Source organism: Brachyistius frenatus, unplaced genomic scaffold (genome assembly GCF_029030835.1).
Source record: "Brachyistius frenatus isolate BFR_SWC_R1_liver_20210118 unplaced genomic scaffold, ASM2903083v1 Contig_175, whole genome shotgun sequence".
In the NCBI taxonomy this organism is placed as follows: domain Eukaryota; kingdom Metazoa; phylum Chordata; class Actinopteri; family Embiotocidae; genus Brachyistius; species Brachyistius frenatus.
Genome location: NW_027210774.1, coordinates 656,222 through 667,500, shown reverse-complemented (window position 1 = coordinate 667,500; position 11,279 = coordinate 656,222). Strand labels below are relative to the sequence as shown.

At 39.6% G+C, this 11,279-nt stretch overlaps 2 protein-coding genes across 2 annotated transcripts in view; both read right to left on the bottom strand.

Moving 5' to 3' along the window:
- Nucleotides 1-1,693, bottom strand: part of syne2b (spectrin repeat containing, nuclear envelope 2b) — a 119,392-nt gene extending 117,699 nt beyond the window's left edge. The window contains exon 1 of the mRNA XM_069717467.1: nucleotides 1,474-1,693. The gene's annotated coding sequence lies outside the window, so the exon portion shown is untranslated. The remainder of the gene's footprint in view (nucleotides 1-1,473) is intronic.
- A 2,997-nt stretch (nucleotides 1,694-4,690) lies between these two features.
- ldah (lipid droplet associated hydrolase) lies at nucleotides 4,691-11,060 on the bottom strand. The gene is made up of 7 exons (XM_069717465.1): nucleotides 10,939-11,060; nucleotides 10,164-10,311; nucleotides 9,627-9,761; nucleotides 9,138-9,307; nucleotides 7,273-7,513; nucleotides 5,658-5,740; nucleotides 4,691-5,462 (listed from the first exon to the last, which is right to left on the bottom strand). The coding sequence occupies exons 2-7, from the start codon at nucleotides 10,291-10,293 to the stop codon at nucleotides 5,274-5,276; spliced, it is 948 nt and encodes a 315-aa protein (XP_069573566.1). The 5' UTR covers nucleotides 10,294-10,311; nucleotides 10,939-11,060; the 3' UTR covers nucleotides 4,691-5,273.
- Nucleotides 11,061-11,279: the final 219 nt, after the last annotated feature.

Here is an 11,279-nt window from a genome sequence, read left to right as displayed (position 1 = left end):
TTTTAAACTGTTTTTAACTTGTGTAAATTAATACAACAAAAAAAAGCTATCAGTCAAAAAGAAATCCAGTATCAATGTGGTTATGAGAGCTTTGATCTGAGCAACAAAGGATGCAAATGATGCAGAAAGGATTTTTAACACCAGGTGAAGATCGACTGAACTGGATGGGACTTCCAGGGTTTTTAATATTTCATGCCTATAGATAGCATGATGTCAGTATTTAAATGTTTTGCAGCAACAGAAGCCAAGGATTGAACCATTATTCGGCATCGGTGTGAAAACGTCACTTCTGTATTACGTTTAAGTAACTTTTCAAAAAGACAAGTTAAAACAAATGTAAGTCAGGACCTTATTCCGCTGTTCTTGGATTGTCCGAGGAGTTTAACCCTCCGGTCGGCAGTCTCCTGTTCGAACCTTTGGGCTGTCACAGTTTCTCCAGTACTCCACCAACTAAACCGGCTCATAATACACTGCATACCACTCTATACATTTCTAATCCAGTGTGCTTAGCAAAACGATTCTCAGTTCGTTTCAATTATGGTGCGAAGGTGGGTTGTGTCAATGTTGTCCATCTGCTTTAAGCAAGATGGAAGTGTGGCTTGACATGTCATAGATGTTGTAACAGTCTCTCAGGGGGAAAAAAACCCAACAACAATCTCTTAGGAAACATGAAGAGAGTACTAACTGACAGCATTACACCTGGTTTAAATTACAATGTAATTGTTATTATTAAATCCAAATGAAAATTTCCAACCGGAAAACGATGGTCTTTCAAACACAGTAACCTCTAAAGATTGGGAAAAAAAAATAAACTGACATGAAGTACAAAGACTTGAGTGCATTTCTGTTACTACATTTCTGTCCTGATACACACTATGGAGACATTCATCTATTCAGTGTGAACTTCAATCTGTAATAAAATAAATAAAAATAAATAAAAAAAAGGGTTTCACTACATTCAACCAAGTTTTGTAAGGTGCTGTAAACTATGAAGTGGAACTAAGTGCTCTGTTTTAACAGCAGGAATGTGAGATAGTGTCGCTCTTATGAAGTTGTCAAGACCCAGAAATAGCAGCAGGGGACACGTGTGTAGGGCTGCTTTCATATCAGTTCAGCAGAGAAGAAGAATAAAGTCCTTGAAGAAGACCAGAGGACTTCTTTTTTCTTTTCTTTTCTTTTTTCTTTTTTTAATAAAGCAGATAACTAGCGGTTGCTCTGCAGATTTAAGGAGCCACTCTCCTCACAACAACAATGCAGAGGAAACACAGAGGATGACACGTATAACGTCACTGAAGATACCTGGGATCAATTACGGCTGGATTATTTGAACCTCACCACCAAATACCGCAATCAATGTATTCTTTACATCTGTACATGCTGTTTCTTTTTTTCTTTCTTTTTTTTTTTTTTTTTTTAAACTGTCTGGTAAATTACAACAACAACAAAAAAACACTCAAAAAGTTGTTTACTTACATGTAGCGGAAGAGTGCGTTTTTTGGGGGGGGGGGGGGTGAAGATGGAGGTCCGGGCGGTGTTGAACTCCAGTGTGGAAGAACAGATCGGTCTCTGTTGTAGTTGGTGGAGATGAAACCTGAAGCGCAGTCGGACAGATCTGGAGTCCTCGGAGCTCCGGGACGGGACAGGACAGGACGGGACGGGCCGGACTGTCACCGGAGAAGCCGGAGCCATACCGGGGCCGAGCAGGAAACTCACTGAGACGCTAAATATAGAAACCAGTCAGGGTTCAACACACACACACACACACACACACACACACACACACACACACACACACACACACACACACACACACACACACACACACACACACACACACACACACACACACACACACACACACACACACACACACACACACACACACACACACACACACACACACACACACACACACACACACACACACACACAGTGTTGGCCAACGGTTGGACATTGGTCAAACTTTACAATAATTAACGGCTTCCCAGGCGATAACAATACGCAAAAGTTACCGTAATTATCATACATGAAATGACTTCGCACGAAAACTTGAAACGTTAAAGTAAAAGTGCCAATATTGTGTTTACTGAAGAGCGTGTTTTGTTTGTTTGAATTTCGCCGCGGTTTGGAGGTTGAGGTTACGCGCACGCGCATGTGAAACAAAAACAAAAACCTGTCAGGTGTTCGCCGTAGTCACCTGACCGAGAATCGTCATTAAAAATGGCACACCTGGCAGAAATTATATAAACATGGCAACGTACAAATCATCCAGTAAACATCCGAATATTAAAATAGGCTGATATTTCTAAAGTATTGGACCAACTGTCAGAGCAAAGCTAAACTGCTACAAAGCTGAATATTATAGGCTATGAAATGTTAAATTACGGTGTACCAGTCAATGGTTTGCTCCAAGATCTTTAGATCTGTGATCACTACCACCAGTGAACACCGGAGGTCAGCACACCATCATTTTACTGTCAGATGCCTTTTTTCTTATTGTCTCTTGTCTCCATTCAGTTCCCTCGCTGGCGTAGTTTCTCTTCTTTCTTTTGCAGATGTCCCGTCATGGAGCTGCATGTCTCTGTCCTGCGCTTGTCGTCTCCACCAACAGTTCTTCTCTTCTGTCTCTATGCTGTCCTTTTCTCTCTCTGCTCTCCCCTCGCCCCAACCGGTCGATGGCCACTAACCCCTGAGCCTGGTTTCTTCCTGTTAAGAGGGAGTTTTTCCTTCCCTCTGTTGGAGGTTTTTCTCCCTTAAAGAGGAGGGTTTTTTTTTTCCCCTCCTGGCTTATGTGGGAATTGTTGAATTGTTGGGTTTCTCTGTATAATATTGTAAAGTCTTGCTGTGAGGACTTTAACGTGTTAAGTGCCATGAAATAACCTGTGTTGTGATTTGGCGCTATATAAATAAAGTTGAATTGAATTGAATTGAATTGAATTGAATTGAATTGAATTATGTGTAAGACAGTTTTAGCCTTATCATTTCAGACCGGACTAATAAAAAAATAAAAATTTAAAAAAGGAAATAAGAAATAAATATATAAACATAATTTCAGTTATAAAATGGCTCATGATCATATACGACAAGCACACCTTCAAGGCTTTAGTGCCTCAGTCACTTTCTGTTGTAGGATGATACGAGTAAAACAAAATGTAATAGAATCTACATCTCATTTAAATTACCAAAGAAAAACACAGAAGTTTGTTGGTGTCAGAACACTCCCCCCCCCCCCCCCCACCCCCCCACAGCAGTACTTTTATACGTTTTGATCTGAAATCTTAAACATAACCTGCTCCGGAGCAGGTTATCTCTGCAGCATAAGCTACCATGGCAATTTATCCCGGTGACAAGTAAACCAGCGCTGTAGTAGCCGGTATATTTTCCTTTTTTTTTCTCCCATCGGCTCGCTCCTTCCTTCTTAAGATATCTTCACACATCTGGCCGCTTACAGTGAGAATATCGTGTAAATCTGAAGGCATATTTGGGTGCGGACTGTCTGCATAAATCACCAATCTTCTTACCATTAGTATATTTAATAAAACACTAAAACCAGACTAACAATTAATCCCCCCCCCCACTCACTTCATTTGCTGAACAAAACAAAAAGTACAATTAATATTATTGAATTAGAAATTAATATTCCAACCCTCTTTAATGTCCAACAAATGTGTTTATAAGAACTATAGTTCTGTACTGTAATAGGAACTGAGTTCCTATAGTCATATCATTTGAGTTTTTCATGTTCCATCTGGAACATAGATGGGTTTCTTGTAGGAATGTAATTTACTATCTTTATGCTTGTGTTCAATATTTTGTCTGACTGCTGCTATTTCTTGTTTCAACTCTGTCTTAATCTCATTTTTAAATGGTGCCAATTCCTGTGAGATTTTGTTGGAAGTCTTTAATGTCTTTGCTAATGCCAGCAAGTCCAGGTCGCAGGCCTCGTGTGGTCTTGTCCATTCTCCCCGCTGTGTCGTCTTCAAATTCACTTTCGTCGTGCTCCGTGGTTTCTTCTACTCCGGAGTGTTCTTGACCTCCGAGTAATTTCTTGTTGTTTCTCTGGCCTCTGCTCTCTGCATTGCTAACATTTGTGTGTCGAGTCAAATTATTTCGGTGAAGTAATTTGACCGACTGAGAGGAGCTAATTACTAGGCAACCACTCGCTGCGCCATCTTGCCAAAAGTCCCCCAATTTTTCAGAGCCTTTAACTGCAAAAATATTTTCTTTTTTTTTCTAATAAGCTTGACATTTGATCAACATGTAATTCATTTTTTTTTTAAAACACACTCTTTCCATCATTAGTTTAGTTAGTTCAATTAGTTATTAAAATGTCTGAAAATGAGTAACAAAGTCAGGATTTCAATTTCAGCTTTGTTCAATAATCAAAGGTTTATGCATAAGTTTGAACTTGAGATATTAACAACTATTTATATTATAGTATTTACACTACTTGCTACTTGAAATTGGTTTGGATTTCTTTAGAAACTGCTTCAAAATGGATATCTTGTAGTAATTTTTATCATTCTCATGTATATAAAAACACAAGTACACTCCTACAAATATCGCATTTTCAGATACGCACATTTACGCCTTGGTCTGAAGAGTTATCTAAGGCTTGCTGAATAAAGGTTGTGGATTTTATAAAGCTCGAGTGCAGATCATTTTGATGCAAAAAGTAGAGAAGAACCCCAGAATTTCATCATGTATTTGCGGGTAACTCTCCAAACTGTTGGTGTCACACTACATATGTCTACGGTCAGAAAGAGATGGCACAAATTTGACTTGCATGGGAGGTGTGTTAGAAAAAAAAAAAAAGGCTTTCCTCTCCAAGAAGAGCACCAGAGTAAAACGATATTTTGCCGATGCACATACAGACGAAGACCAAGCATTTTGGAATACTGTGCACTGGGCAGATGAATCAAAGACAGGGTTGTTTGACTGCGTTCGACATGTTTGGAACACAAAGGGCTGCAGCAGTACTCAATCACCTCTGTTAAGGTTAGGCTAGTGCTACTTTACAGAGCGTTCGACGTGACCATTGATGTCTTATTATACAGTTCTCCAGTGGGCTGGCGTTAGAAAAGACAACTTTTCGAGAGAAGAACCTCATACTAATTGTGAAGCATGGTGGTGGAAGCACGTCAAATGTTTGCTCGTTGAAATATGTCAAAAGGAGCCAGCCGATTGTTTCTGTATTTACAGAACAATCAGACACAGCTCTGATTTTTTTTTTTTTTATTAGCACAGGAGCAACAACAAAAGTTCACCCGATACTAAAGATGGAAGGTTCCACGGATGCATTCAACCACTATATTGGCAACTTCTCGTCCTGCATCCAGGACAAAGGCATGGCGGAAGCCTTTTTCGCACAGTCTGAAATCTCCATGTGGGAAGTCCTGCTTGATGTCATGATAGTACTGTACAGGGCACCAGTGGTCTGTAGCTCCATAATAAAATATAATCTGAAATAAGGAACAGAGTAGAATAGAAAATAGTTTGCAGCTGGTGTTGGTTTTCACATTTAATACACAGCTTAAAAAGAACATGTCACAATTGAACTCTTCACAGCTAGCTTTTGGTGTCAGGAAACATTGCCTGGTAGCTATTAGCTAGCTATGAACATGTAGATGTGATATTGTATGCAGTCTTTTTCTTACCTTTTCAAGATTGTCCTTGATAGTTATATTGTCTCTTTCCAAAACCATCCTCATTTCTTGACCCCCCAGGTACATAGCATTAGCTAGAAACACAAATCACATTGGTTTAGTTATTGCAACGTTTAAAATATTCTATAAATGTTAAGTGGCACAAAGATTCCTATTTGTGACTAAAAACGTTGTCACAATGGTTTGGCTAGTTTGTACAAAAATAATGTCTGGGTTATTAAAATTCGAGCTTTACTCAATTAAAAAAAGGTTTGACACCACAAGTGATTTGAGAAAAAGTTAAAACTTTTGTTCAGTCACTCTAGAACTCACTCAAAAAAAAACTAAAGGCCTCAGCTGCTGGGGGACTTCCCGTGACGCACAGAGAACCTCTCCTCTCAATCATGCATTTATCTACCATCACTGCTTGTCACCACCACTTTGTGTGCTCCCCCCTACAGTTTGCGCTTTTTCATCTCGGTCCTCTTTCTTTGCTTTGCTCCGAAGCTTCACGTTTCTGATCTGCGGATATCGACCACACCAACTTCACTCTTTAAAGTTCTTTATTGCTTTTTTTTTTTTTTTTTTCTCCTCCATGGTGTTTTTATCTCCTTCCTTTCACCTTTACTTGTCAAGGCAGATGGTCACATACCCGTTAGTATGGTCCTGCTGGAGGTTTCTTTTAAAAGAGTTTTTCTCCTCTTTGTCACCACGTGTTTGCTCATGAAGGAATTGTTGAGTTTCTACAATACTGAGGTCTTGCGTGAGGTTCTTACTGTTTAAAGTACCTTGAGATGACAAATTACCAGGACCTGACAGATAATTTGTGTCAGGCCCCTTGAGTCACAGTTTGTGTCATTTGTGCAACTGTTCATCAGACGTCAGTCAAAGTAAAGGAGGAAACATGTTCACAGAGGATGTAATGTTTTACAACGGAAATTCTTCCCCTATCCAGACCAGGTGGAAACACGATGCAGATCTGATTTACAAACGCCGCAGTGAGGATTGTGGTGCAACAAGAAATGTGAAATCACTATCGGTTAGCAACTTTACTTATCTTTAGTTTGGTAAGACATTTGTAGTCTCTCTCTCTCTCTCTCTCTTACACTTTCTTTTTCTCTGTCTGTCTCTCTCTATCTCTAGTTGACCATAATGGTTTTCTCAGGTGGAGCTAAGCTGCCACACTGTGGATCACAATCAAGATCATGACAATAAAATCGCTTTTCTGAAACTGGCAAACTAACAGAAATCCCAAGTGAGAATTGAGTTCATATACATGTATTTGCAGAACATGTATGGACGTCTGTCTGACAATTTGTCCAGGAGCTGACGGCAACATAAGCTGCCGCTCTAGTATATCAAATGTCCTTTGCATCGGCAGATTGTGGCCACAGAGTGTTTTGTCCCGTCTCTTTACCTCTTCTTTTAACATTTGGACTTTGGACGCCATAAACACCACAGCCCACTGGAGAACTGTATAATAAGACATCAATGGTCACATCGAATGCTCTGTAAAGTAGCACTAGCCTAACCTTAACAGAGGTGATTGAGTACTGCTACAGCCCTTTGTCAAAAAAGAGTGAGCATTACAGGCATTACGGCAGTAAAGAAACAAAGTATAACTAACCTGCACAGTCTCCACTGAGAAGACCTACAGTGGGTTGGACTACAGTCAAGTCCAGAGAGCGGATGCCACCGAATACCAGTTTGACCAGACTGGATTTGAGTCTCTCAGGCAGCAGAGAGAGCAGAAAGAGAGGCAAGTAGGCCACGTAACGCATGTGACACAGTACGGGGGTCATGACCTTCCCTTGAGGAGTCTGAGCCATGCGCTCAATTGTGGGGAACAGCATGACAGCCTTCAGAATCTGTATTATGAAACAAAGAGGTTACAAAGGACACGTTTCAGCAAGTCATGGACAAACAAGACATACAAAATTGCAAATTGAAAACAAACAAAGAAGGTAAAACATTAACTCTGAGATAAGAAAATTATGGAAATCTCCAGAATACAAAAAGGGACATTTTCATGTCATTTAATCTGCTTCCTTTAAGCATGATGCAAAGTGATAGGGGTAAAAGGTTAAGGGCTGTGCAGTAAGAGTTATTAAATAATCTAAAAGAATAAAAATGCACTGAGAGTGTACACTGTGGAGGCAGAATCACACCTCTGATTTTCGGTGGATTGTGTGTTTCCAACTCGATAGCAGAGAATCACATTCATACCTCTCCAAAATCCAGCTAACTTTACACACACTAGGCACAGATAAATACCCTCATCAGTTCCAGACTGCAGGATTATTATGAAATCCTATGATTGTGCATTTTGATAAATATGAATCACAATAGGAGTTACTTATGACAACTTTTCGGTAATAAGCTCGAGAAATGACTAAATGAAAGAAAGTAATTGATCAGCTAAGTCTTTGTTTTCAAATTAGACTGTGGAGATGGTTTATGAGGCCAGATAATGCATGTGACAGAGTACAAGGGTACTCTCTTGAGGAGTCCGAGCCATGCGTTCCAATTGTGGGAAGATTAGTTATGAAGCCACAATCAAACTGACAAAGTCACAGATAACGGGGTGATCTTAATAAATTACTCTTTAAAAACTCTGAAATTATAGAGTTGATATATAGAGGATAGAATATTGTCACAAAACTATTTGATAATAAATTTGGAAGTCCTTTTAGACATATCGAGTGTAGACATTTTACTTTTACCAAGAAAAACTAACTTTTTAGAATATTTTTTAGCAGAGCTTATTACAAAAGGACCTACCACTGGGACAGGAAACAGCAGACTGACTGCCAACAGCTTTTTGGAACGCACCCCTCAAGTTCGCAGGGGCCCAGTAGAGGGCGCTCATGTGATACAAACCACACAAGCCCCAGTGACAAACTGATAATAACACCAATATTAACAAAAATAAAGTGGTGAAATAATGACAAGTGATGGCTAGTGATGTTAAGTGGAATCCTTGACGCCACTAGATGAGGTCTGTTTTCTAGCAGCACTATACATCCATCACTGAGAGCAGATTTGGTGCTATTTATTTTTGATGTATCTCAGCATAAAACACTATTCTTGAAGTATTTCCTCTTGGATATAGGGGTAGAGTTTGGGTCATTGTCAGTAGTAGAAGCCATCTTTTTTTCACTTCCATTTTCCTGACCCACTGCATGACATCTGCATCAAGAATTTGTTTTTATATACACAGTGGCATCCGTTCTATCCACTTTCTGCGTCGTGTTTCTGTGACACTGGCAGCCACACAACCTCAAAGCATGGTGACGCTTAACAACTGGTAAGGTGTTCATTCTATCAAATGTGGCACCTTTTTGTTTTTGTTTTTTTTTAACATACAGCTCTGAATCAAGTGGCTTTATTTTCAGGTGCTCAGTCAGTCACAAAATATGAAATTAACTGATTTATGGTTCCCCCCCCAGATCGTAATGTTTTACCGCAAAAAGAAAAGCTGCGATGACTAACCTTGAGTTCAGGATTTCTCTTCATTATCTCCAGAATAATGTAGCAGCCTATGGAGTGCCCCACCAAGACCAGGCTGGTTTCTCTGGGAACATGTTTCCTAAGGAAGGCCAGCTTGTGTTCAATCTGCCCATTCAGACCGAACACGTCACCCTCTGCTGCAGAGGAGGCATCTGTTGAAAATAAGTGAACAAACAAAACTTGTAGCATCCTTGTCTGGAACTTATCTCCACAGCAAATTTACTGTCAATACATAAGCATCACTGAGCCTTGTTTTCGAGATCCATTGATGGAAAGTTATGTATCACACATTTCTGTGTCCAACTTGCCTGAACGTGTCATTATTAACTGCTCCCAACTTTCTAAATAATAGTCAGGTATAATGAATAGTTCTATTTCTAGCAAACTAGCAAGATTATGAATGCTCTTTGTGCCAATGTACTTACTATGAGTCAATGTGGGAGGTGTGAAGAATCTGAGAATAAACGATACCTTCTACCATGTCCATGGAGGCTGGTGGTACACAGTGGCCTGCATGGCTTACAGCCCACACTGGATAATGGTATCCAAATATACTGTGAAGTGTTTGCATGAAGGTTTTGTAGAAGTCCACTAAACCTGGGTTGCCTGTGAAGAAGACAACAGAGAATACATATATTTCCACACATAACAAAAAGTAATGAATTAATGAGGAATGTTATTTCACCATTTTTCTTTCAGAGCTTGGACTCTTCCAAAAACCCTGACAAACACATTTCTCTAATTTCCAAGTTTCCATGAAACCTTTCATTAGACATTTTTTTGTAATGTTATTATAACATTTTTTTTTTTTTTTTTAAACACAGTCATTCAACATCAACTGCAGTTAAATAGCAATAGTTATGATGGTTTAATTTAGACACAGACAGCATGCAAACACACAGGGCTAATTTAAACGACAGAGCCACAATATTATCTGATAATGCAGTATCAGTGTGCATTATACTTACTGGTGCAGATTTCTGAATACAGAATATTAGTCGGACTCACCTGGAATGATAAGAAAGAGCACCTTGTGTCCAGAGTGTAAACGACAGGAGCCAAATTTAAGGACCTCTGTAATGGCTCTACAACAGTATATGAAAGCTGTCTGTGGTTCGTCCCTCCTGTCGGTCATCATGTTGTCCAACTCACCGGCCTTGAGAAAAAGAGCCCAAATTTTAACAGGTGCAGTTTTTTTTTTTTTTATCATTCTGCTTTTTAATTCACATTTCATGCACTCTTTCAGAGCCCTTAATCCAATCAGTCACATGACGTATGGATCCACTGGTGTCACAGGCTCCAGTGCCTGATAGCTTATCAACAGGGTTCAAGGGTGATGCACTTCATCTAGATCAAAGTTGTTTTTTTTGTTTTTTTTTAAAAGGTCCGTCCTGGTGTTTGTGCTGTCTGTCATATCCAAAGAATAAAGCCTGCAATTAGTCATTTTCAAACAGGCTGATCTATAAAAAAAAAAAAAAAAAAACCTTCAAAGTGACACCAGTGGAGCCAAAGTGAGCTTCGAAGTGAAAGAGCACCGAAAAAAGTGGGCAAATATCCGAGTGATCGGCAGGTAGCAGCATGTCATCTGATGCATGCGATTCTTATTGGAAATGTGTTGTCGTCGAATGTAAAACAACGGTAGCGTAATTACAATATCCCATTTGTATTAAACGGTATTGATGGAGGAGTACCACGAGCACAGAAACAACGCTTATATGACTTTAGCTGGATCCTAATAGATACTTTGTCCGGTGCTGTCTGACAAATGAAATGCGTATTTTACCTCTTAATAACGGTTAAAACAAAACAAAAACAAAAAAAATGACGATATCCACGCCATTGAAATCTCTTCGTTGTTCAGGAATTCCTGCTTTGCATCGCTGGATTCGGGTCGGTCAGCTGAGCGGCTCCCCGCGGTGCCGTCGAGCAGGAGAGTCGCGACAACGGAAGTCCAAATACGAGCCGTCACGTGGTCCGTGTAGTTCCCGGAAATTCATAACAGACCAGTTGTACGAGTCAACACAGAGACAGATAGAACTGCGATTTTTTATTTAGTTATTTATTTATTTTTATTTTTTTAATTACTTGTAAATAAACGCATTTATAAACGCATGTATTTACAAC

Coding starts and splice junctions, on each gene's coding strand:
- ldah (XM_069717465.1), bottom strand. CDS start 10,293: ATGATGACCGACAGGAGGGACGAACCACAGACAGCTTTCATATACTGT. Junction 9,308..9,626: donor CTCCATGGACATGGTAGAAG/GTATCGTTTATT, acceptor TATTTTCAACAG/ATGCCTCCTCTGCAGCAGAG. Junction 5,463..5,657: donor TCAAGGACAATCTTGAAAAG/GTAAGAAAAAGA, acceptor TCCTTATTTCAG/ATTATATTTTATTATGGAGC.